Here is a 26,914-nt window from a genome sequence, read left to right as displayed (position 1 = left end):
AAAAAATAACAAGCCTTAAAATGCAGAGACACAGACTAATTGAAGCATTTACATCCAGCAACTCTGATGTGAACATTCACGGCAGTATATTTTAGCTGGGACTGTGTCCTTCACGGAGTTACAAGTGCAGAGGGCGAGCATGAATTGAGCTCCTGAAAGCCTCATTCGATAATATGCATTTTTCACTGACAGCTACTCCATGATGGATGAGTACAGAATGTTTTCGTACAATCTCCAAACTTGTTAATAATATTACATTAACACGTTGTTTCAAGATGGACAATAAGACTTGCTATGTACTGAGCCTTCCGAGTTGGTCAATTTATGACTTAGTTTCCACATAGAGAAGCAGGGACTGAGCAACCTAATTAAGACACTGACATCATTTGTTATTACCAGCACTGAAATGTCCAAAACACTGGTTCAATACCACAAGAAACTTGTTCCAACTGTGCTCTCACTTTAATGTACAAACTGCATAAACGAATCGACGTTTCACTCAGAATGACCTTTCTCAACGTTCGACCCAGACTTGAGGAAGGTCCTTCCAAACAAAAAGTCAATTCCTTTATGTGGTTTGTACAATAAACAAAGAGAAAAAATGTGACACGTTTGCTGTTAAATTGATTCAGAGTTTCATAGTGCTTGTTAAGGGATTTTCTCTCTCTGCACCATAACACAGGCCCCTGCAGAATACGAATGTGTATTGATTACTTTTGTAAATACGGAAAAAAGAACAGGACATTCGATAACTGGGGAGCGCGTTCTGATGTTGTCTAGCCTTGATTCAGGACTAGGATATGGTGCTCAAGCACATTATGGTGTATACAGTCAATATTTCACTTTTCCTAGCATTTTTAACTCCAAGGTCGAGTGCACAGTACTTGTGTTATTCTCACATTAATTAACAAAGGCTTTTTTACATTCACAAAATGTGTGCCTTGGTCATTTTGCTGCTTTGTTCCCAACGTATATGCATATACATTCATATGTGTAACAGGCAAAACATAAGTAAGTAGTCATATAAAGAATAATACGATAATAACAACCATAGTGTAGAGCATGTCTCCAGTACACAAACCCCAACCCCTTGTGTTCTCTGTACCATGTGCGAGTCCGTGGATCCCAGCCACCAGGTGCTCCCCGCTGGTGGCTCCATGGTAACGGATGTACTCTCTCTCGCTCTGGTGGCGGTTGTCCATGGTTTTTCCCAGCCCGTCTGAAAGGGTTCCTGCAAACTGGTAGAACAGAGCGATCCTGCCGTTGGCCAACTTCTTTTTCCTCTTTGGCCACAAATGGAGGGAGCAGCCCTACAAATGGTGCTGTCACACCCTCGTTCACAGACTGACTGGCTGGCTGGCTGGCTGGCTGACTGACTGACTGACTGACTGATCAGTCCTGACAGTAATACTGTTCAACTGTTTATGTTCCTAGCCATGTGCATAGTAAGGTTCAATATAATCGTGCAATGGTTATTCCACCTTTTTACACAAAATATGTAAACAACTGTGAAATGATGCATTAATTCAGTTAAAACTCCAGGTTGTATGTATTACCTGTATTTTAGTAGACTCAATAACACATCAATGGACTGGAATAAAGTAAGGAAGCAAAGTAATAAAGTATCATACACAACACACAATATTAAGTGTTGTTTTTTGGAAAACCCTTGGAGGATGCCGGTGAAAACTCATGAGAATGAAAATCCAAATCAAAAATATTTAAGTTGTCAGATCTCAATGATGTCAAGAATAGACAAAAGTGAATGCGATAAAATATTAAACCAAGAGGACTCAGGGTGTGGATAGTATGGTACAAAACAAAATCAGATCATTTCAATTTTGAAAGGCATGGTGATGTCAGGCTTCTAAACTTAATTTCAGGCATTTCATTTTCATTTTCATTACAACACTTACACACTCAAAAATAATATGAGACAAAATAAATGAAACAAGCCCCACTGGAAGTGAAATGCAGAGAGACTGCTGAACATTGGAAAAATGATGAGGCAGTAGATTATGTAAAGGTCTGTGCTTTCAAGCACAAATACAAATAGTGTCGCTGTTAAGAGGCTTTTTTGTCAGCTCCGACAACAGATGCTGAGTCACAAGTTCAGCACTAAATAAAGGCCAATGGAACATTAAAAACCCATTAACAAGGTCGAAAAATTACACAAGGTCCTATTTCTGTTATTAAAAAACAACCAAAAAATAAATCCTCAGACCTCATCAATAATGATAACAGCTGACCTGTTCTCTTGAACTCTAGATAACAGCCTTATCAAAGGAATTCTGATTTTTAAGCACCCTGAATGTTTCCTTAGGTAATAAGTGTCTTTGCTTGACAAGCTCACTGCGGGCAGTCCCAAAGCAGTTGCTCTGCACACAGGAAAAGCTCTCTGTCCCTGAACTTACACTCTTATACTTCAGCCATGCACACAAAAGACTGGCAGTGCAGTGACACAAGGGGTTTGGACAGAATCTGTCCATTATGTGTAGCGACCATCAGATCCTCCTCGCAGGAAAGGGCTGGATCCGCCTCCCTCTCTCTGTTGCAGGTTTAACCCTGCTGACCGCTGCCTGACCCAGGATAACACTCACATGGCTTCCAAACAAAACTTGGCCTGCGACTATTCGTTTATGATAGCTGCGGTTTTCACATTGTTTCTGAGGCTGGATCGTGAATAGATTCCATGGGACGTCTGCGGATAAGTTAATGAGTAGATTTCCTACCCCAGCATGGTGGTAGGGTGGAAACCTCCAAGCACTATGATGGCAATTGATTGTAGCAATCACATACCTTTGTTATGAGGAGGGCACTGAGCATTGACTTGCATATCTTGACATTAAGCACATTTTAAAACTCGCCTGTTGCCATGAAACCCCAACAGTCTTTGATGACTGTACATCACCCCCCCCCCCCCATTTTGGAGCCTGTCACAATGCTGAACCCCCCTTTCCATCCGCCTCCTAATTACCACCCAGCTAAATTCATTAGCTCCCTACCATCCCACCAGACTCCATGGTCCTGACACAAGGGGGCGGAGCTATTTAACCTGTCAAAGGACCCCTACAGGGCTGTCTGTGTGAAGTGCCTGATTAGCCAGCCATCCCTGCTGACTGGCTCACTTGTGCAGTGTGACTGATTGCCTCTCATTTGTCTCAATCAAAGGCTCTGGCAGGCCTTCCGACCGCACTGTTAGTGCCCCCCCAGCCCCTTCATCCCCCTTGTGCTTTGGAGGAGAGCTTTTGAACATTTCAAAAGGGACATCCACGGGAACAGTGCAGCCTAACGGAAAAAGAATTTTGGATTCTCAGAAATGTAGTCTGCTTCACATAAGATCTCTTTAATGATTTATTAAGGACCTTTTTCTTAGTTTGCCGCGCGGGTCTGCTGGATATTTAGCTAAATCGTATGGTGTGGTATCATTTTGTGTAAACCAAATCCATTAATCTCACAGAGAATTTTTAACTATGTCTAAAATTAAGTCTCATGGGTGCAACTGGAATGTTTTGCTTAAATTTCTGTGCTGGGCTACCAAACCAAAGCCTTTCCCACCAGCCCTTGAAATTCTGCATACCATCGTTTTAAATGAAACTAGACTCTAATCCTGCAGAACTCCCGGAACAGGTGCTATGGTTTATAAATCTAAATGCATGGTGAAGGAAAAAGCATTGCTGCAGCTCCAAAAGTGTGAAACCCACCATGATGCTGCAGTGCTGAGCCCCAAACACGTTCTGAGGTAACCGATTTGTTGGCAGCACTTCACCCATCTGCCCAATATATCAGCTAGTAAAGTGCGTGTCCCGCCCTCGCCCTCACCCTTCCCTGCAGCTGACCTGACTTTGCCCAGAGAGGTCTCCTCAGAGGCCCAGCAGGTGTGTGCTGGAAGTGGGCTTGTGTTACAGGCCCCGAGAGCTGTGTAAACAGGATTCGCTCTGCTCCACTCTGTGCACTTCTCTCTGCCTTTCGCATACACACACACACACACACACACACACCGAGTCAGCAAGAGCCAGGCCTGAACTTGGGATGACCCTGTCAAGCGAAGTCCCTGCTGGGTTCATGTGAAGGGCAGCTCCGACTCTTCCCTCCCTCCCACTCCCCTCCATCCCCCCCCCATCCCCCTCCTCCTTTTTCTTCTCCCTCTTCTGTGAAACTAAACCAATACACTTACTAGGACAGAGTCCCGGGGGAGGGAGAGAGGGAGAAGATGAGAATGCTTTCAAGTTTACAGCCCACCCCTATACCGAAGTGCATTGGGGGTGGGGGGGCCAAGGAAGGCTTTGGGGACTCAGAGGGGACTCTCAGGGGAGAGGGTGATGGGCTGTCGGTCATAAACAGAAGTTCTGGAAATGTTAAAGGGTTCCATTTTAGTCTTTGCACAATGTGGCTGGAGCTAAAGAGCCGCAGAACTGAACCAGGGGACCATTTAAGGGATTGCACAGATGATTGTGGTAAAGTGCTCAACGTTGTCAAGCGCTGGGTTTATTTTTTGTAGACAAAATAAAGTTAGCAGACCTCAGAGCAGTACAATACAGCACAGTTGAGTACAGATGCTGCCAATGGAGGGCTCTTTTTCAGGATGGGGAGTGCTCAGTGGCTGGGAGCATGCACACAGGATTCAAAGGCTTGGGAAACCTGTAAAAGGTATGACAAAGTTGCACCACTGCTACCCAGTGAAAGTAATCGAACAGGCAGGCCCATAAAGAACGGGCTGGCTTTCTCACTCGGGGCCTGAAAACGTGAGTACCATCATGGGAACGCCCAGCACAAGGCCAGACTGCTCCAGGACACAAGTCGAATGGAGTCCCAGGTCCCCTCCCCAGGCACTGTCAAACCAATGTGTTATGACTAAGAGAAAAATGTGGGATACTTTTTGCCCTAACCATATCCAATTAAAACCCCACTGGGCACTGGACTTAATGGATACATCTTAAAATGAGATTTTGAAAAGTAAATTTCCATTGAATGCTAGGGCAAGGAATTTCTACTAGGCGGGCCGCTGTCTTGGCATGGAGGTTTTATGAGAAAAGCTTGGGAGATCAGAATGTGTGCGCAGGGAGCAGCGTTTTGCTGCTGCTCACAAAACTGCACTGGCGGCTCCATTTGAAAAACAACATCGATGACAGGGGTTTTCCAAAACAGGAGAGCCAATGAATCAGGGGCGTAACGATCCCGTTCGATTTTCCACTGAATGAATGGAAACTTCAAGAGAGGGAAAAGTGTCCCCTGACTTTACCAAGACAAATGCACAGTCTGTGTGACAAGACTGGAAAAGTGAAGGCTGGGTGACACCCATCTTTAATGGACACAGTCCATACTTTTGAGTACTGAGGAAACTGTGTCATCCTTTAAAAGTGTTACTTTTTTCATTCACACAATACAATTCATACACTATTAGTTACCCGCTTCAGTGCCCACCAAGCCTGTAATATTGTGTATGGACAAAAAAAATACCATGCGGTTAGATTCAATACTCAGAGTTAAGAACAAATTATGCTGCTGTTAGACTGCATCTGGGCTCTGTTGTTTTATTAAAGTTGCCACTTGTTGCCGCACCTCCTTGTGTGTTACAGATAGTTCATCTGCAGACAATTTTAGCAGAATTTTAAAGGTAATTAAATTAAAATATAAGATGTGCTTCACTGAAAAAGCAGGGACAAAAGTTTGCCCTCTCACAGCTGCATCTGATTGGCAGTTTCGGAGAAAATGCTTGCAGCTAAGCCATTAGTCAGAGGCAGCAGACAAGCCAGCCCAGGACCGGTCAAGAGGTAGCATCCGACCTGCTGGCTAACCGAAGTGAAACGCCATCTCTTCCCTGCTCGACACAAAGAGAGATAAATCAGCATGCACTGAGAGAAGAGGGGAAGAAAACAGGCGAAGTAGCATGGCTGACACTAAGCTGGCTGCGGCTGAAAGGCGGGGATTGTGCGAGCTGTCACAGATGCATGCTGGGACATGGCCACGGGGCTGGGAGCAAGGGCTTTGATGGGCCCCCGACCACACGCTAAGGCCGAACTCCACTGCCAGTCCAACCGTCCCAAGGCCTCACTCCAACAGGAGGTGCAAAGCCCTGGTCACACTAAGAACAGTTACCGTAAGACACGGCCACGGCGTAGCTAGCAGTCACACCAGAAAATAATTTGCGCCTTATAACAGCTGTCAAACAATTCTCAGCTCATTCAAGATCGTGGATCTGAACCTGACATTTTTTTAGTAGAGCACTGATTGGTTAGGTGTATTTTAGTGTGTGAATGTAGTAAGTGGTAAAAAACAACTGGTCTGATTTTGATCTAAATGATGAACTTTTTAAGTTTAATTGTGTGACTGGGTCCTGCTGTCGAAGCTTGCATATTTTAATGCCTACATCTTGCAGTGGTGCGTTCTGGCATGGCCAACACTAAGGGGCTCCAAGACAATCAATCAAGAACTTCAATCAAGAAGACAACCTCAGCGTCTGTTCAAGTGCAATACCAAAACACGTCAGCCCTCTAATAAGGTCCCCTGAATAGCTGCATATACGTCATAAAAAGAAGGCAGTGGATCATTAGCTAATAAGAACAGACCTTGTGACCTCTGTCTGCTGTTCTGCCTCCTTTCCAGGAAGACATAAAAAAACACAACACAGCTGCCACACATGCAGTTCCTAGAAAGACATTTGATAACTCTGCTGACGGAACAAGCAGAGTCCTCGACTGAATGAGCACTTTTAGCTTCTTCTCCATTTAGCTTTGAACTCAGAGACCTCGGACTGGCAAACGGAGGCGAACCTTCAGGTCTGGCAGCCGGGAGCATCTGCACCGACCAACATTAGAGTGAGGCTTCTTAAACTGTGACTGTGCCCAGAATTCAAGGGCCAGAGGAATTTGGAACGAGCTGTGAATCTGGAGTTCATTTTACAAGCCATCATGCGGTGAGAGGACAATTCTCACACCCTAACCGTGGGGTCAGACATGTGAGGACAAGTCCATGAGAGACAAGACACAGGTGAAGACAGATGCACGTTCGAGCAGTAGGTGGGCTTGCTTTAGGACAGATGCACATGAGGATGGACACGCGCCCCCGCGTGTCCCTCACCCTGCACAGTGGCAGTGCCTACCTTGGCAGCCGAGTTGGAGACACCGTGGGTGACATTGCGGATGAGGCCGCCCACGTTGCCATACTTGATGAGCTCGGACACGCCCTCGGTGACGTCGTTCAGCAACCCCATGGGGTTCCCCAGGAAGTCCACGGAGCCCAGGATCTGAGCAGCCTGGCTGATGAGCTCCTGAGACAGAGGGGGACATGTGACATGGGACAGCCGTCCAGTAAACCTGTCACAGAGTGTTCTGTCCTTCCTTGAATCTCGAATCCTTAGCAGCCCGAGCATTATCTGCTGTGCATACATGCAGTGTTATCAAGTGGCCCTTATTACTGTTTATGTGTATGAAGGGGAATTGTTCAGAATATTTTGGAATATTAATTATCACAGTGAACAGGTCAAGCTGAAGACACAGTATCTTATATTACATTGCATACATTTAGCAGACAAACTTATCCAGAATGACTCCCAGCACAAAAGAACAGAAGTGTATCCATTCAAGCACTCCATTCAAGTACTCTGTAAGCATGTTTAACTCCAACAGTTCATAAACATTTTAGTGTAAAAATGCTTTGTTGTCTCTCCCAAATAAGAGTTGCTTATGAACACTTGAATGAAACCTCAGTCTGTAGTGGCTGCTACTGAGGCACTGCACCCCACCCCACCTGTCCAGGACCACCTGTAGCAGCTGCAATGCAAATGAGGGCTTACTGTGTCCAGGTGTAATATGCGCAAAGTCAAACTGCGGTGTCTGGGAATGCAGCCTACTGATTGTGTGGACGGGCTCACCTCTCTGAAGTGCTTGAGGACGTCGTTGACAATGATCTCCTGGGTCTCGTATGGGTGGACCCGTGTGTACGGGTACATGTTAATGACAGCATCCTCAAACCTAATCAGTGGGATTCCCAGCGTGCCTTTCAGGGCCTGCACACAAAACAGACCATACTGAGGCTGAGCCAATACAGTAACTCATAACAGCCTATACAGGATCTCACAGCAGATGATGCAGGAACTCATTCCAGTAAAATTTATCGATAAGACAACTGTGGGAAAGGATGCGGTACAATTCCAGCAGTTCTAAAACTATAAGAATTAATCTCGGGAATTGGGGTTACTTTATGCATAAAACTCGCAGCTCCAGTCAGTAAGTTCAGCTCAAATCCTTTTGCACAACCACCAGACAGAATGTTCTCATGCCTACCTTGAATATGTGTTCAATCTGAATACAGAATATGCCTCATAGTGGACTGACATTTGAATACTTACATGCATATATGGAATATAAATGCAGCAGCAGAACATACATCTGTATGCTGTTGACCCTACTTGAAGGTAACAGTTATATATACCTGCAACATGTAATCTTGTTCATAGTTGTAGAAAAACAAGGTCATTGCACCCCCTTGTGACTGAAAGTGGAAGTGTCGGTAAATGAACTTGGGCAGAATGAGGGGGTGATTACATTAAGAAATATGTTTCTTTCTCCACTCAAAGATACGCGTGATGCAATTAGAACAATTTCACTGAAGTATAGGTAGAGACACACTGTTAGTCCTCTGGTACCTTGAGGTCAGGAGGGAGTTTGTGAGAGGTGAAGACACTCAGTTTGACCTGGGGAAGACTGATCTTTAGGTTCTCAAAGTAATATCGCTTTGGTGTCCCTGCATCCTCACTCGACTTCTCATACAGGTTTTCATCCAGCTTCTCCAGCTCTGAAATAGATATATGCACACACCAACACACACAGGCGTGCGCGCGCACACACACACACACACACACACACACACACGATGAGTAAGGCTAAGAACCATTACCATCACTTAAAACCACCCATGTAATTCACAATCTCCATTTTCTCTTCCGCAACTCCACCTGAATTCAAGCTCACCCCACCAGGAAGAGATCAGATCAACCTGCATATTTAACACACACAAGGTAAGGCGACTCTGCTAATGTAACGGCTTCACAAGAAACGCACATCAAATAATAATCTCATTATAGGCATATCTGTTACAGCTCTTTCGTACAAGAAAGGATTATGTTCAACAACACAGCGCACTAGCTTGAAGCTACAGCTTATCCAGAACAAAGTGTAAAAAGCTGCCCTTTAAGCAGCCTTTACCTGGTATGAACTTGGTGTACACTGTCCCTAGGGTATTTTTGAAATCCTTTTCACATTTACAATAACCTCCAGGTCATTTTCGCTGAAAAGCCTTTCTGCCCTTTAGACAGCTAAGCAAGCCTCAGCCAAATGATTTAATAATATTCCATTCGCCTGGCTCAGGAACCGCGATAACAGTAATACTTCATCACCTTTGAAAAGCTGAAATAACAACGCTCCTTTGAATGGCCCTTATCTAAAGTTTACCTTTCACCACACACCAATCCACAGTGCTGCAATATTCAAATGAGCTCAGACTTGTCGCTGTGGGCCTGGCTCATTTCTCCAGGGGAGCTCGGGATCTCACGCACCTGCCTCTGACTGGCCGTAACCGAAGAAGCTGAGGAGCTTGAGCAGGAGTTTCTCCTCGATGATGACCGTGAACCGTCGGGCTGTGACCATCAGGTGCTGAGAGAGGAGCGACATGGTTACCCTCTGCCAGTGCAATGTGCCTATTCAACGACTACCTTTTCATATGGGTGACGCTACCTGGTGTATTCAAATCTCCGATTACACTTCATCAAGCACACACTCAAACTATTAGTGTAGTTACTGTAGTTACCACATCTCACAGCAGAAGAACTGCTCAACACATTCTGATATTGACAACATACGTGTTCAGGTTTGTTGCCAGAACTTGTGCCTGCCCTTTTCCAAGCATGCACCTGATCCCTTCAACCTATATAGTGTAAATCTGCTCATTCACATCATTGTTAGCTATTATGAACATGGGAGTACAATGCGTGTTGATATTGCTCTTAAGGGCCATCGCTATATTTTAAGCTCATGTTGCTTTTTTAAGACAGTGTTGAGCTCTATGTTCACTTGAGCATGAAGTAACTATGTTTCTCTTTGTTTTAGTCTCAAAAGTATATTGTAAAAGTATGAAAAAACATGGATGGACTAATTAAAGAAAACCAGCTGAGTTGTACAACAGAGACCTAGTCTCCCACCCCTTGTGACTGTCTCTGCTCTGGTACTCCTGTGGAATTTGGGGGAGAGCTGGGTTTCGGGGGGCTCACCTTGAAGAGGTCAGTCAGCATGAGACTGCTGGGAACCTTGACAGCATTCACCTGCAGGGCAGGGCCTGTGTCCATGTTGCTGCTCTCGCTGGAGCTGGGCGTCACGCACAGCATTACTGGCTGGGTGGTGCCCAGCAGTTGGTTATCCACCTGGCAAAGAGACGAGAGGAAAAAGACAGGTCTCAGCACCATGGCATGCTGGGACTTGGAAGAGTATTGGGTGTGCAGGTTTGCACTGCTGTTGCTCCCCCAATGGTAAAATAGCTAACGGGCAATGCTGCAGTAGATATTCAGCCATATGAGTGGATTACAGCTAAACTCTAAGACAGCTATGCGGCCCTGAAGGTTACCTGGATGTTCTGTATGCTGAGCTCCAGCACCTCGTTGGCAGCGGTTCGTGTGAAGTGGACATCAATGCCTGACAGTGTGGTGAATACCAGCTCCTCTGGCAGCTTGTTGACCAAAGAGAGCCCAACACCCTCCTCCAGGCTCACTACCACCTAGACGGACAGAGACAGACAGACACAAGGTCCTCAACTTCCAGTACTTTCCACTAAGCCCTACAGCAAATGGGATTATGTGAAGGTGGGGGGGGGGGGGGGTACCTCCAGCTCCTCTTCTGGGACCTTCCTCTGTTTGTTCTCCTTGTCCTCTTCAGTGCTGGGAGAGGTGCGATTTATTCGCCGCTGGTTGAAGTCGCTGATCTGAAAATGGCACATGGCATGTGTGAGGACTACCACTTCTGTGTGTCTCTAGTATACGTGTGACATGAGAAAGGATGGAGATTTACAGGGTGCCCAATTCGCTCCACTGCTTGCCTGGACATGACCAACACATTTATCGAACACCACTCTGAGGACCATCTGCCTGGTGTACTGTTGGTATACTGAGTCAAGCCTAATTAACAGAGGACTCAGAGAGAACAGACACCAACATAAAGAGACATGCTTCAGGGACCAGGGATCAGGAACACTGTTAAATAACAGTAGTGGAGTCAAGCATTGATCAACCCTTGGGATGCAGAGTAAGTGAAACAAGCGCAGTGGAAGGGGGATGGAGAGATGGAGAAGAACACACTGTCTCACCTGTAGGACCCGAGTGGGCCCATCAGGCAGAACCTGGACCGACAGAACCCCCGACCCGGGACGCATCTTCTGATTGATGAACTGTTGCTCTGGAGGCAGGTCCAGTAGGCCGGAGTCTGGCCCCAGAACCACCTCCGCCCCGTCATACAGACCCGACACCCCGCCCTTCACCTGGGGGACAGAACACATGGGGAGAGGGGTTATGTCAACAAATTAAGAAGCATGGCAGAAAATATTACGAACAGAGACAGACTCAGGAAACTCAATGCTGGGACTGCATGGAGACCAGGGTGATCAGTGTTATTAATATAATTTTTATATTACATATTAATATATCCTGTATATATACTTTTTATATTTACATACTATTCATTTTATGCACCCATTTATCAGCCAAAACAATTCATTTAATAAAGCACTTAATATCAATTTACACAATGCGCTCAATGGTACACTACAGTGCTCCACCTGCCAATCAAAGCTGGTCACCAGCCCGGTTCGTCGGCCACTATGTGAAAGGGCACATATGGCTGTGTGAGTATGAGACCGAGCATAGCACTGTGGGTGTAACATAAGAAACAGTCCCCCATTCAGGTCTCTGAGCGGAAGGGACTGACCTGCACCACCAGCCTGGGCAGGCCGCAGGTCAGCATGCCGGAGCTGAAGTGCCACGTCTGGGTGGTGCTGCGGCGGGGGTCCGGCCTCCTCAGCATGAGGGGCTCATAGCTGGACAGAGAGGGAGCAAGGAATTCCATGTATGTTATTGGTGTCTCACGTTTATTTTCTAACCTAAATGAAAGGAAAAATAGAATGAAATCCAAAAAATACAACCCTCCAGGAGGACTCAAAAATTAAGTTTCAGTGCCCGATCCTCAACCACCCCACAAATGCACTCCTCAACTTCCCATGAATCCTTGAAAGCAGCCAAGTCCTTAATCAATGAACAGTAGGTCAACTCAAATCTTCTTAAAACTCTACAGGATCGTTTCGTTGAACCCCTCCCTGAAATTTCTGCACTGCCATATTGCCATCTTGGCTTGACCAAACAAAGTTCAATAGCACAATTCTTCTCCTCTTCTCCTCTCCTATACTTTAAATACATAAATAAACAATCCCCAAGAGAAAATATTCCCCCAAACACTGACACCTCCCCCCTAACCACTTGGAGCAGGACCCCTTCGTGAGCACATTCAACAAAGAGGTGTGATAAAGTTAAATATTTTCAAAGATAAACTTTGAAAAACTTTGTTTCCATAGCCTGACAGAGGAGGCATTCCTCTCCCACCCCTAGATAACAGGGGTGACCTGCTTCTGGTTCTAGCTATTTCAGGAAGGGGGGGGGGGGAAGACATAAAGAAACAAAGAGAGAGAGAGAGAAAGTAAAACCAAGTAAAAAAGTGTGTGAAAGGGATAGAGAATAGCAGAGAAAGAAATCAAAACAGAGAGGGAGAAAAAGACAGGAAGACTACAACAGAGACTAGACAGAAGATAGTGTTAGTGATAGTGGAGAGAGGTGACAATGTGTTAAAAGGCAACTACTCTCTGGATAATTTGCTCTGGGAACAAAACCATGACAATTCGACCTTAATAACTCCCACCTGTTGTCAGTGACAGCCGCTAATCCCGCAATGTCCAGGACAAGGGAGGAATTGAGGGGGCGTGGCTGGGCGGGCTTGCTCTGTGGCGGGGAAGAGCCCTCGTGGCAGAGCATTCCTGTACCCGTCATTCTCCACAGCTGAGAGCGCTTGCCCGGTTCCTGAGACAGACAAGGAGTAAGATAAGGTTGAATACTCGCCTTCTGTGCAGTTTCTGAGAGTGTGCGGGCGTCTCCTCACCTTCTTCTTGAGGATGACTCTCTGAGTCTTCGTCTCCACATCCAGCACCAGCTCCGCGCAGCTCACGGCCCGTTTTTTGCCCACCGGCCACTTCCCAGCGTCCCTGCAATCACATCTCATCACTGGCTTTGTTTCTAAGCTACGCATCCTATTCAACCTATGCATCAAGGGATGCAAATGCACATCCACTGAGCACTTCTGAGCTAAATGTGAACTCCAAATGAGCTTGTCAAACTGTTTTCTGAAGAGCTGTCTTCAGTGTCTCTAATAGAATCAAACTTCCAGTTAGCTAGCCACGACAGCAGAGTGTAGAGTTCCTACTTCTCTAACACTGATAAGGTTAACTACAATAGTTATTGTAGACCTATCCTCGAGAGCAATGCAACTCAACCCAGGTCCTGGAGAACCACAGTGCACACAAACTTTGGTTCCTGCCAGGAACTTAATCTATGATTTAACTATTCAGCATGTTTATTAAACCTCAGCCTCTCTCCAGTTCTGTGACTGTGATGGTTTAAAGAGAGCTGGAAAAACTGCTCTCTTTGAACAGCACTCCAACACCAGAGCAGCCCTGTTCTGGATACCTGGATTTATCTCATACGGTCATGACTCAACACCGCTATATACATCATACATTATGACATCACACAGACCCTCCTGAATATGGGTTACACAATGTTTGTGTGAGACTTGGCTGTGGACGTACTGCGAAAAGGTGTGGGTGGCGGCGATGTAGATGAAGTTCTCGTAGTACAGCTTGTTGTACTCCCTGAAGAAGTTCATGTCGGAAGTGACCTCGGAGGACCCCGCCCCCTTGACCGTGAGGACGAGGTAAGGAGGCTGGGTGGGCTCGTCACAGGCGTAGTCCAGCACTGACCCCGCCTTCACCTCCGTGTGCAGGCGCATGTCCGCCACACCGTGCTGCCAGAACTGAATGGGAACCTGTGGCACAGCAGACACACAGTTATTAACTCTTGCACAGCTAGGACGGGGTGGATCTGAGGGGCCACTACAGCCAGTCTGATCTTTGATCCTTCAGTAAAGGACATTGGATAGAGTCTTGTTTGAAATGTTATGTTTCGTTCAAGTTTAAACTTTCCTGTGCCTTGAAAAGTGATGTTTGATGTGATCTGTTTTGCTGTCTTCCATTTGTTGCTCAAGCAAAACGCCTACACTTCCCTACACTTGTTAACTGTATCCTTTCATTGAGATGCTCCACTTATCTGACAGCATGTTATTCACAAGGTGAATAAGCTCATACCATATTTTGGCAGTGACTTCACAGCTGTCTTCACACATTAGAAACAGCCCATATGGAGCCCAAGTCTCTCAGCTTAAAAAAAGCAAAATTTAATTCTGTATTTCATGTTGTGCAAAATCATACATAGATTCCCTGATTTTTAAATCATGTAGAAGGGATATTTTGATATTCTCTGTATATTAGGTGATGTGTCACAAAGATGACTCTGTATGGAACTCTTGCGCAGACTGGCGTGTTAAAGCAGCATTGCAGGATTTGACAGATTTACAGAGGGCTTCTCACCTCTGAAATGTTGTCGATGCGGAACGGCGGGGGCAGCTGGTCCGTGTCGCAGAAGGAGATCTGGTACGTCGCCCCCTTCAGGGCAATCTCGGCACGCAGGAAGAAGCAGTTCCCCAGAGTGTCCCTGGAGAAGGTAAGCTTCATGAACGATTACATCATGTACCCACAGTGGGTAATTACATACATGTGACTCTGCCATACCTGCCAAATGTACATGGCTGTCATGTCAAGTACTCGCAAACCATGAAGCTTCCAGCAGATTGAGCTGACTACCATCTGTTTCAGAGTGTACTTCCACTTAGTTCAAAAACAGTGCTAAATTCTTCAGCCCAGCTAATATGCATTTGCATTTCTCTTTTGCATTGTTTTTTTAGTATTTTTTTCATGAACGAGTTTGCTTATGAATGTTTATAATCTAAACTCTTAAAATGTGTGCTTATCGTTCTAATAACAGTAAAACCATTTGGAAATACTGACAGCATAAAGACAGCTGATGCCTCTCTGGCCATGACAATCATCAGGAATATCTCTAATGCAAATCAGCCAGATAGCTGCTACTTTACAAAGATATATCTTTGTGTTTTTTGTCTAAAAAAGTACCGACATTAATGTAATGTACATACAGATTTATTGCAAACTGACTTCACGCAGCAACTCTGATCCAAAATATCTCCTGGAAACCAGGAAGAAAAAAACAATGTGTCAGGTGCTTTTCAGACTGATCTGGGTTCAGTACCTCATGTTGACGTGGAAGGACTTGGGCTTGTTGACCTCGAAACCCCCTGACCAGGTGCAGTTGGGGATGTCCATGAGGCGAACACACAGCAGCTGGTCGTAGTCGTTCCTGGGCCAGTGGAAGACTACGCTGGAGCCGGGCAGGGTGGAGATGTAGCCCTCCGGGTTCACTGTGCCCTGTGACACAAAGACGCCAACACCGTGTGCGTCACAAGAATTCCTCAATTCTACAATCTATCAGGAACTATCAGGAACCTCTAACAATGGTATGATCAGCACTTGAGGTTACACTGTGGCACTCTATGTTAAACAATCCCATCACATACTATACGAAAGAGGTTTCAGGTGTGGCAAAATTTGAGTCTGTTTTAGAAATTAGGCTTTTTGGATTTTTATTTTGCTTTTCGAATGGGAAAACTGGGACAGTTTCTTAAGCTCCGACATCAGAATCCTGGCTATGCTGAATTCAAGTGGAGTGCATAATTTACCTTTCCTCTGGCAAACTCCCGTTGTGAAAAAGCCAGTTTGTGGGAAGACCGGTTGTCCAGGAGATAGCGGGGGGCAAAGGTCACAATGTGGGTGTCCCGATAGCGACCCTTCCCCTTCCGCACGTTGATGCCTGTAATCAGAGCCTTGGTGTCAGCACTTGACCTTTGATAAAGAGCAATGTTGGTACTGGCTGTACTGAGGCATCTACTTGCCTATGTTGTAGATGAGTCCCGGCCTGTTCCCATGCTGGATGACCTTGACTGCTCTCACCCCACTGCCCCCATCCAGAGAGAAACCCTGGCACCACCCCGGGACTCCGTCCGGATGAATCCCCTTCCCAATCCGCATTGTGCACCTGTCCAGACAAGAGAGGCAAAGAGAGGGATTACTGCCTCAGCCATGGGGCTCACGGTCTGGAGCTGATCCTGGTTATCTGTGGTCACAGCTGGGGATTGAATCCACAGCCTTCAGGGTTCGGGGCGGAGACTTGAGACTTGTGGTCTGGTGGGTGGGACACTCACATGTTGGGCTGCTCTTTGTCCGTGTAACAGAAGAGGAGGGGGCTGAGGCTCCTGGCCATCTCGTGCTCCTCAAACTGCCCAGCAGCGTCCGTCTTCCCATTGTCCTGACGGAATATCAGCGGCAGCCCTGGGAAGTTCCCGGAGTGAGAAAACAGCGCTGTCAACACAACCAGCCCACACCTGGATGCATAGCAATATTGAGCACAAGCTAGAGAGCTACATTAAAATAGGTTATAGAATATGTATATACTTGTTTTTTGTTAAATTTAAAATTTAAGGGCCCCGAAGGCTGTTCTTTGAACAACCTCTCAGCAGCTTCCTTTTTAATGTGCAAAAGAGTTTGCATGTATGTGTACAGAGCATATAACACGTCAATGGCCATTGTAAGTAAGACTCATAAATGTTTGGTACGTCCAGCCAAACACTTTCCCTGGATTCATTTTCTCATGTAAACTTGGATTTTTAAAAAATATTGACTTGAGCTGTAGTTGAGAACAGTCTAGTTGGCTGAACCTCAGGTCAGCCACAGTGTACCGGTTTTGTTGATGAGCCAGTAGGAGGCAGAGATGAGGATCTTGAGCGCCCCCTGAGCTCGGAGGACGATGCGGATGGTGAGACACAGCAGGCGCTTGTTGGTGTCGTAGAGTCGCATGCGCACAACATAATTCTGAGTCCCCGGAGGGATGAGCAGCTCTTTACACACAGGGAAGTTCTCCAGCAGCACCCCTGGGAACAGAAAGAGGCCATCCTAAGTCCGCCAACTGACTTCAGATCAGTCTAAATGAGCGGGGCACACTGGCAACAATGGGCTCCTCACCCAGCTCCATGTTCTGAGACGTGTCTGCCGCGTGCAGCACGGCCTCCTTGCCAGGCTTCATGGAGCCCTTGATCGAGGTGCCCTTGATGTAGTAGTTGAGGTCACACGGCAGCAGGTTGGCCAGCACTAAGGTGGGCAGCAGGTAGATGGTGTGACCCGGTTGGCGGTATATCTGCTTGGCACCCCCCGACACAGTCTTGGCAGGCTGCTGGTCTGGGTAGTTCTCCTTCTTTATCACCACGCAAAATCTGGAGTGAAAAAAGCAAACCGTGAAAATGGAAGGAAATACACAAACAAGCTGGGAAAATAAACCTCAAACTGTTTCAAGGATTGCTTCCAGGAATATAACGATAATTATTCACATGCTTAGCTGATGCCCAAATCAAAGGCAATTCACACAGCTTACATTTTCAAATGTGTTTACACAGTTTGTCATTTTTTTAAAGCAGTTTAGACTAAGCACTTTGGTTAAGAGTATAACAGCCATGGTCTGACAAAACAAGGGTACAGTTCCTTGGTCATGCTCTCAAACAACTGTGTCCTGTACCCTCTAGCGCTGCACTGCATGTGAAGCTGCATTTGGGGCTGTCACTGGCATGACCTCAACTCCCCACCATTTCACGCTGTGTCACCTGAAACTGCGTCTGAGGGTGTCATCGAAGTCAGTGGACTGGCACTCCCGCTTGCTGCTGTTGACCTCGCCCGGCTTCTCCACGCTGGTCCAGTGGATGGGCACCTTGCAGAAGAACAGGCCCAGGCCTTTGGGGCGGGCCTGCAGCCTCCAGGATGTGAGGTGCAGGGGCACAGCCAGTGCCTCTCCTGGCAGGATGGGGGGCAAGACCACCGGCTCTATGGGGGACAACCACACGAAAATGAATTATGATATATTTATTAAGATGTTACTGAATGTATGTCCCTTACTGAAAGTTTTCCCACCATATTTATCAGTAACAAAGAAAAATTGAGGAAGGACTTATCAAAAAAACAGAGGGAGGCCAAGAGAATATGAGCATAATTTCAAGACCTGCCACTTAAGACAATTTGGACCTGCCCTTTCACAGCAGAGTTCACAGCAGAGGATTGGCCCAGTGTCATGGGGCAGGGTCCGTGAGGCCTGCCTACTCACTGTCTGGAGCTGACGGGCTGTCCAGGCGTATCTCCATGGGAACCTCCAGCCGGTTCTTGACCATGAGGGCGGAGCGCACTGTGATGACCTTGCGGGCGCTGCCCTCCATGGTAATGGCGAAGACCACTCTCACAGGAGGAAGAGCGGAGAACTGGACAGACAGGGGAGACAGTGCTCAACATGCACCAATGAAGAGAAGCACGGCTGTCAACTGCCTGCTCAAGAACACCACAGCTTACTGCGGCACAAAGCATGTGATCCATGAAAAATTATGTAATATAACATTAAAATAAAATAATGTACCATACCACACTAGCACTAGCAATGGGAAACATCAGCATCAGTAAAGTTTTTCAGTGAAATTAATATGAGTAGAATTCCAGCACTTGCTTGGATTGAGGGCAATGAATTACACTGATAATATGAGGAACTTATTTATAGGCAACTTACATAAACGTGGGGGTGGATGATATTGGTTCTGCTGATTGGGCTGCCAACCTTCAAGGCAACACAGAGCCAGTAAGTGTCCAAATTTATACACACAAACTCAAGATCATAAATCTGATATACAGGCAGGCAATTCATTGTTTTTTATTGCCTTTGTCGACATTTATTCATAGACCTCAAAGCAATAATGCATACTGTGCTCAATTAATATGCATGTAGATCTATTGAAGAGAATGATGATATTAAGAGAAAATGATATTAATAAAGGTGAAAATTCTGTGATGAACTGCTCAATATTTAAGTGATTCTTCCACTGAAACGCGGCAATAGAGCATATATGAGAAAGCATGAGCTTACAAGCAGACCTGCATACTTCAAATATAATTTAATCAGCAATAGCTGTATAATAATAACCGTTAGCTTTTATTTGGTCTATACAATCTAGACCTACAATCTGGACTGTAAAGCAATTAGAGTGCTTTACAGTGCACTACTTCCAAAGCCAATAAAAGAACAGAAAAAAACAAACATCTTAGACTGAATGGGAAAAGCTGGAAACGAACTCCCTGACACCTTGCTAAAGTCTAAAACCATAGATATGGCTCTGGGATGCTGAAGCCATGCCCAGCTCACGGTCCACAGCTGTGACTCACCGTGTTGGAGGGGTTATTGCGGTCGGGGGCGGCATAGCGGAAGAACACTCCCACTTTGTCCACCGAGACAGGCTTCACCTGCTCCCAGCCCCCGACCCGGACCAGCAGCTGGTGGAGCTTCAGCTCATGGGTGTGTCTAGAACACACACACACACACACACACACACACACGGATGTATACAAAAACACTTTACTCTGCAATGCATACAAGTGGAACTTTAATCCACACAGACAGCTCATTATTTAAACCCAGACTGTTCCTGATTACTGAAAACACTGTGAACCAAGAACCGATTCTCTGCGCCCATTAAACTATTAAGACTGCAAATGCGTTAATTCACATGGCCACAGGCTCTCTTAGACACTAATTACTGAAGAGGAACCATTCCAAACATCACTGCAAGCCAGGAAAACAATGACATTGCAGTTCAGGATTCACAGAGTTACATCTGATAGTATGCCTGGTATTAATGCTGTATTAACTTCAGAAAAAATATGCTGAAGAAGTCTTTCATAACACACCTGTGCCTCAGTTTCTCACGAGCTTCAAACTCAAACGGAATCTCCTCCCCGGGAAGCACCTCTCTCCATTGGCTGACATTGTGGGTGTCGTCCGTGCCGGGCCCGTGCGTGTCAGAAATGGAGTCGGCACTCCCGCTGTGGGACAGCGCCACCCTGTGGGCAAGAGCATACCTGTTACCTGCATGTGTCAGTGACTCTGACTGGGGCTGATGTGGCTGGATATTACCATCTGTGACAACCTCACACAGAGTATATATTAATGGATTGTGTCTCCTGGCCATGCATACATATATGTTTCAGTCAAAGCTATTTAATGGCTGGGCAGTGGGTGGTGACATAAAGGTGGGGGGCAGGGGGTCACCTGGTGGGCGTGGTGGTGAGGGTGGCGAACCACATGGTGCAGCCGGTGTGGTTCCGCAGGGCATAGGGTATGAAGGGCTGCCTTCTCTTGGACAGCTTCACGTCCGCTGTAAATCAGCAAGGGAAGAGTGGGCACGTCAACCCAGCATGTCTGGCCAGAGCAGGCACCTGCCTGCCACTTCAGCCCACCGCCAACATTAACGAGGGTCCCTTCTGAGCGCTCCTTTGGCAGCCCACTACATTTCTGTCTGTGGATAATTACGCCTCTGGTCACTGATTCATGTTACAGCTGCTGTAACTGGTGTGCAGGTTAGGCTTGAGTGTAAAGATCCAGCTGTATAAATGGATAACATTGTAAAGAACTGTAACCTATGTAAGTCGCTTTGGATAAAAGCGTCTGCTAAATGAATAAATGTAAATGTAAATGTAAAGACCCTTGGTCTCACAACTGTCAAAAGGATGAACTCTGAGGGACAGCCTGCCAGACCAGAGTTAACATATACAAATTCATGTTAAGGTATAATGAATATAAATCTATATGAACTAGAGTGCTGACTTTTCAGAAAATATGTAACATACAAATGGGTAATGACATTACTGTAAGGTATATATATATATACATATATATATATATATATATACATATACAGTATAAACAAATCTGTATAGTGTGAGAAAATGGAAAGCTGTATATCAGCAATGGAAGGGGGATGTTTTTGACAGGATGTATAACAAGGCACTTCACACAAAAGTCAATGACAATGAGTGGTATAGTCTGGAGACTTCTGATTGACTCGGTTTTGTTCAGGAGACAATCACAATCACACTAACTTACATTACCACAGCTGCAGCTGACCGGAGATGATCAAGGATGAATATTTCCCTTATATTGATATATGAACTAGGCAGATAATAATTCATACCATATTGCACTGACATTTCCCCTTACAAGCAAGGATGGCCTTTGTTTAACACAAGAGAACGAATGAGCTGTTATTACAAAGCCTGGGGGGGATGCGTTTTTTTTGCTGAATGCTAAGAGGGTTAGTAATGTGAGTGAAATACAAAGAAAGAAAACACATGGGAGTTACACATAGAAAGAAAGGAAAATCATGGAGATTAATCTTGAAGGTCATGACATTGCTTTTGTTGGGAAAACAACGGGTCTCCCAAGCACTGAAGCTGAGCCAATGCTGAGGCCTGCTGCACTGTCTAAGAACAGTACCTCTGGCATGAATCTGCTGCTCAAGGCAAGTCAAGCTGGCAGTGCTCCTAGTTCTAAGGCAGGAGAGAGGGAGACCTAACAGTGGAGAGACAGACAGGACAGACACATGCAGGACAGCACACTGCAGTTAAGAAAACAAGGCCACACGGTTAGTGGAACGGGAACCAGAGCACTAGTCAGAGCTGCACTGCTGTGTCACTACTACATTTAAAAGCTCTATGCTAACACAAACTCTGCAGGGTTGCCATTAAATGCCAATTCCCCATCCTTTTCCAAAAAAACCACAATGTTAACTGATAAAAAAGTGAATAAAAATTAATGCCATTTTTCAGTCTGCACAAATTTGTGTCATTATGTTCAAATGTCAGCTTTAAATGTTGATCCACTGCACTACTTATCCGATGGAGTAAATTGTGAATAAAGATGTAATGCTAAAATTTGGCTCCTACTGCAATCTTTGAAAATGACGTGTGTCTGAAATGTCCACCCAAAATGTGCATCTTTGATGGATGCAACAGTAACATTGACAGATACATTTTGACAATGTCCATCACTACAATGGCGTAAAATTTGTTGGAACAGGAGTAACAGATTTGGCAAATACTGGAAACCCAGAAAACACAACAGAATAGACTCATTTCTCAAAGTGCTGGCAAAGGCCATTTAAAAGTTTCAGGAGGCCAGAATAAGCTGCTTTAAAAGCTGGAGATAAATCCCCCATTTGGCTTTGTGTCCCAGCTGTGGAGCCCAAAGACTCACTCTGGCCAAAGTTGGGCGGGTCCACAGAGGATCCCATCCAGGACAGAGCAGCGGCCGATTGGGTGGGCTGCTCCTCCACTTTCTCCTTACAGTAATCAGCCAGCCAGGAGCTCTTGGTGGTGCTGTATTGCTCTGTGGGACAAGAGAAGAGGCCATGGCATTGAGTGAGAAACCATACCCTTTCAAAAGAAATCGACATGACTGGCTTCTGCAAAAAGGGCTATGACGTCAAGAAACTGCGGCAACTAGAGGCATCATTTCAGTTGCAGAATTTAGACTGTCAACACCTGGAATCTCATGAAAAACAGCCTTCAGCTGTCAGTTCTCTCAGCTCATTTAAGATCTTCCAGGCTGTGTCCACGAGTCTCTCCACCAATCACAAGTCGGGTATGACTCTGAGCCCGGTTTGCATACATGCCAGGATTAAATTTCATTTATTTTTACAGTCTCAGCACATTAAATGGCTAATGGCTATGGCTAATTCAGAATAATGCCACGGGTTCTTATCTCTAATTTTCATTCCCTTGCCAGCATATTTATTCAGCATATTTATTCTGTGGAAGTGGAAAGGGAGGTGAACTATGTCTTGAGGGCTATTTTTGATAACTACCCAGAGGGTCATATTTTTTCAAGCACTTGGTCCTCTACTAGCAGATTGCCGCGGCCTTGATTATGGCCATTTTCCTACGAGCCGTACGTGCCTAGCAAGACAGAGGTGATGTTGATGTCCAGTCTCTGCTTGGCTCGGACCCCCATTTTGAGGCGTGGCGGGTGGAGGCGTCCTGCGGCCTGCTGCTGCCAGGTAAGGAAACAGGGCCAGGGTTCAATGAAAGGCTCCCAACCTGCAGCAGCACAGAGAACACAGGTTAAGCACTTCCCGGGACCGCACAGCATGGAGAGCACAGGCTCCGCGTGTCTGAGGACAGCATTCCCAAATGTGCACTGGACAATAATATTGTGTTGATGTGTGGTCAGCACTACTGTTTTACATTATCATGCTGGATAACAGAAGTGCGCTTGAGCTTCTGAGGGCCACTGAGACAAGGTCAAATACATATTGCAGCTAACTAGTAATAGCGTGCTCATACGTACATGTTAATCAGGCTTAATTTCATCCACTACATGACATTACATTCATTGAGCAGACGCTCTTATCCAGAGTGACTCCCAGCACAATAGAACATGTGTATCCATTGAAGATGAAAAAGCTACAGTGTCAGACCAGGCTAACAACAATCCCAGTCCAGTGAGTGTGACCATAATACTACTCAAGCCCTAACTTACGTAAACTTATGCAACCTGACTAGACAAAGGAAGCCAAGTATATTACCACATATATCAGTCAGTAGATCACAGAATCCAAAACAAATCACATTACTACAAATAAAATGAACAGCAATCCCGTTATCCAGTGCTTAATGATGACAAGGATGATGTGGAGCCTAAGAAATAATCATTACACTTTTAATACATGCTGTAAAATTTTGTGATAATCGTCAGTCAATACAGAAAACTGAATGTAGGCTATTGTGGCTTCTCAGCCTCACACCACTGTACCCTGAGGCATCAGCGCCAGATGCCAATTCTTGACCCAGGGGGTAAATCAAAGTCAGTAAATAAGTGGAGGTGAGCATCACCTGAAAGTTCTCTATTGTAGTAATCTCCAGAGAGTGTGAAACTGGCATTGCCCTCCTGTGTAGATCCAATGCGCTGCAAAACGTATAGCCCTGCAATGACAACAAGATGGAGTGAGACCAGTGAGGGCAGTGACACGTCTCTGTGCTTAAACCCCCTGCTTAGGAGCACCTGTGAAAAAGCACAGTGAATTAGAAAACAATCACCCCGCTGCAGATACACTGCTGGGAGCATGTGAGACTCACGAGAAAAGGTGAGCTCGGCCAGCGGGACGTCACAGTCCAGGCAGTCATCAATGAAGCAGATGCACACACTCTCCGCTTTGACTTCCACTCCTGACAGGGGTGGCGAAGAGTGACTGGCTGACCCAGAGTCAGCCCCGCCCCCAGAGTGTAATGTCATTGCTTCGGCATTCTCCAGCAGCCATGTAGCAGCCTGATCCAGTTGTCCTGCAAACATGCCACAGCAAATCAGAGCAAACCCAACGACAGCTGTCTTCATACACATTCAGTAACGCACCAAGCCTGCTTGCAAAGCCCTATTTAGGACAGCCAAAGAATTACATGGAACATTCAGGGTATACGCTAGCATCAAACAGCTAATGACCGCAATAGATAAATATGAGGTGAAAGGGATGAGGATGCACCTACATCATTGCACTTAGGAAGCAGGCCTTACCTTTACACTGGACGAGGGCCCGTTTGCAGTCCTCCTTTCTGAAGCCCAGGTCCTGTAGCCTCGACAGCTGGCTCTCTGGAAACAAGCCCAACACTGTTAATTCAGTCTGAAAGCTACACCCCATCTGTCTTTCACTATAATGTGCAGTGGTTTCTGCACGCTGACTGAGCAGAGGCGGCATCATGAGGTTTGTCTGGCACAGCAGACTGCAACACTGTCCAGGGGACGTGCTCATGCATCAGCCGGGACAACACTTGGCTATTGGGTTTTCTGTCTGTCTTAATGAGTGAAATGCAGCTGTTTTCTCTTTACGATAACTAATCTTAATCTGTAGGTAACTGATAATGCTATGAAAAAAAAAACCATGGAAAAAAAGGTTTTTTTAAATTTTAGGAAACATAAAAATATTTTTGTGAATACATTTTATACCATGATACAAAAAACAACTTCTTTAACAAAAAACATCTCTTAACATCTTCCTGGAATAAAATATTTCAACATAAATGGCTTGAGATATGAATATATTTTTGGGATAGTATTTTGACACTGATGGGAGCAGCTTAAACATACCAAAGCATCTCTCTCGATAGGACAGGTAACAGCTACATTTTTATAGGGTGCATTGTGGAAGACGATACTGTACGTATGTGCAATATACATCATACATGGGACTTATCTCTATGTGGGTGACACATGGTCATTACCTCATCATTCACTGAATCACAATATGACATAGGACATCTTTGCACAGAAATACATTGTCAAGGAGGTGGACTATCGCCATGCTATTACACTACATTACTACATTACTACAACCATTTCAAACGCTAGCTGGAAAAATTCATAAAATGTGATACACAGAGTGAAATTTTTCACATCACGAAAGATGAGAAACTTTGAATTCCTGCAACGTGCATGCTCACATACCTAACAGAGCTTCTGTCTTATGCCTGAAGAGGTCCTTTTGACTGGTGGTGGGGTCAGAGCCGGCTGAGGATGTGCCTGTCTCTGTGGCCGCGGCATCGCTTTGACTCAAGGAGCCAGATGTGGGGATGGACTTGGCAATAGCCAGGAAGAGCTGGACATCGTTGTAGGAGAGACGGATATCCAGGGCAGGGAACTGGATCTGTGGCAGCAAAACACTAGTGTTGGGAGAGCTGCAGCAGTGGCTGGTTCAGCAGAGTTAAAGTTAATCTTTACAGGCCTTTCATGGTTCTTTAGCACCCCTGCGTTGTGTTCTGACCTCCAGTAGCGGGGGAAAGTCTTCCATGTTGAAGGCGTCCAAGAGACCGGAGCTGCTCTGGTAGGTGGGGCTTCCACAGAGCTCCACCTGAACATTGACGGGGTCGATGATGGACAAGGCTGTCTCCTGTTCGCTGCCCAGCCGGCAAGAGAACACCTGCACAGGGACATATCAAGACAGTGACATCATAGCTCTGAGACTTATGAACTAACCCACTGCACAGCACTTCAGTGAGAAATACAAAACTAAAGTACACAGCACTGTACTGACAAACACAGAGCTAAACCTACACACAGAATTGTGCTGAGAAATCATAAAGTAAACCTACACACAGCATTGTTGCTGATTGATACAGCACTAGCCCTGTACAAATACAAAACTAAACCAGCAAACAACACTGCAATGAGGATACAAAAGTATTTATAATTGTGACCTATTTTATACACAAAGAGCCTAGTTGGGAAGTTAGCCAGGGCTCCTGGGAACCCCCTACTCTTTGCAAGAAGTGCCATCGGATCTTTAAGACCAAAGAGCCAGTAGTTTCACATATCATCCAAAAGACGGCATCTCCTAAAGCATTGTGTCTCCATCACTGCACTGGGGCACTGATCTCCTGTGAGGTCCTGTTTTTTCCTCAGATGGTCTCCCACCCATGTCCTAACCAAGCCCAAAGCTACTTCACTTCAGCCGACAGAGAAGAGTTGCACGGTGGTATGGCAGCTGTCCAGATCCCAACCAAAACAGATGAAATGCAACGCAAGAATCCTCAACGGACAGCCTTTGTCTTTAAACGATGGCCTGCTGTTCTTCTGCTCTGTTCAGATAACATCTGCACTAACCTCAATGCCAGCCAGGCTGCCAGAAAAAGGGCGGTCTAGGAGGCGTGGCTTGTAGGTTAGCACTGTAGTGCCTTTCAGGATGATGGCATTGGTATCCAGGGAGGACGAGTCTTCCACCACTACGAACTCCGTCCC

The 26,914-nt window shown here is 45.8% G+C and overlaps 1 protein-coding gene across 2 annotated transcripts in view; it reads right to left on the bottom strand.

Moving 5' to 3' along the window:
- vps13d (vacuolar protein sorting 13 homolog D) overlaps positions 1–26,914 on the bottom strand; it is a 60,825-nt gene that overhangs the window by 10,615 nt on the left and 23,296 nt on the right. Inside the window, exons 31-65 of one of the 2 annotated variants that reach the window (XM_036534436.1) lie at positions 26,780–26,913; positions 25,941–26,096; positions 25,625–25,823; positions 24,698–24,772; positions 24,265–24,468; positions 24,022–24,111; positions 23,086–23,226; positions 22,385–22,516; positions 21,626–21,700; positions 20,402–20,507; positions 20,041–20,193; positions 19,519–19,654; positions 18,869–18,916; positions 18,419–18,569; positions 17,925–18,141; positions 17,293–17,540; positions 17,010–17,201; positions 16,476–16,602; positions 16,167–16,309; positions 15,954–16,084; positions 15,467–15,642; positions 14,731–14,854; positions 13,894–14,129; positions 13,188–13,290; positions 12,951–13,108; positions 11,970–12,078; positions 11,353–11,523; positions 10,873–10,971; positions 10,618–10,767; positions 10,268–10,417; positions 9,557–9,653; positions 8,648–8,796; positions 7,874–8,008; positions 7,103–7,270; positions 1,106–1,238 (exon numbers count right to left, since the gene is read on the bottom strand). In XM_036534436.1, coding sequence (XP_036390329.1) covers positions 1,106–1,238; positions 7,103–7,270; positions 7,874–8,008; positions 8,648–8,796; positions 9,557–9,653; positions 10,268–10,417; positions 10,618–10,767; positions 10,873–10,971; positions 11,353–11,523; positions 11,970–12,078; positions 12,951–13,108; positions 13,188–13,290; positions 13,894–14,129; positions 14,731–14,854; positions 15,467–15,642; positions 15,954–16,084; positions 16,167–16,309; positions 16,476–16,602; positions 17,010–17,201; positions 17,293–17,540; positions 17,925–18,141; positions 18,419–18,569; positions 18,869–18,916; positions 19,519–19,654; positions 20,041–20,193; positions 20,402–20,507; positions 21,626–21,700; positions 22,385–22,516; positions 23,086–23,226; positions 24,022–24,111; positions 24,265–24,468; positions 24,698–24,772; positions 25,625–25,823; positions 25,941–26,096; positions 26,780–26,913 — 5,016 coding nt within the window. The remainder of the gene's footprint in view (positions 1–1,105; positions 1,239–7,102; positions 7,271–7,873; positions 8,009–8,647; positions 8,797–9,556; positions 9,654–10,267; positions 10,418–10,617; positions 10,768–10,872; positions 10,972–11,352; positions 11,524–11,969; positions 12,079–12,950; positions 13,109–13,187; positions 13,291–13,893; positions 14,130–14,730; positions 14,855–15,466; positions 15,643–15,953; positions 16,085–16,166; positions 16,310–16,475; positions 16,603–17,009; positions 17,202–17,292; positions 17,541–17,924; positions 18,142–18,418; positions 18,570–18,868; positions 18,917–19,518; positions 19,655–20,040; positions 20,194–20,401; positions 20,508–21,625; positions 21,701–22,384; positions 22,517–23,085; positions 23,227–24,021; positions 24,112–24,264; positions 24,469–24,697; positions 24,773–25,624; positions 25,824–25,940; positions 26,097–26,779; position 26,914) is intronic. The other variant, XM_036534437.1, reaches the window with a different exon arrangement.

Source organism: Megalops cyprinoides, chromosome 7, assembly GCF_013368585.1.
Source record: "Megalops cyprinoides isolate fMegCyp1 chromosome 7, fMegCyp1.pri, whole genome shotgun sequence".
Lineage (NCBI taxonomy): Eukaryota > Metazoa > Chordata > Actinopteri > Elopiformes > Megalopidae > Megalops > Megalops cyprinoides.
This window is presented reverse-complemented; position numbering and strand designations above follow the sequence as displayed.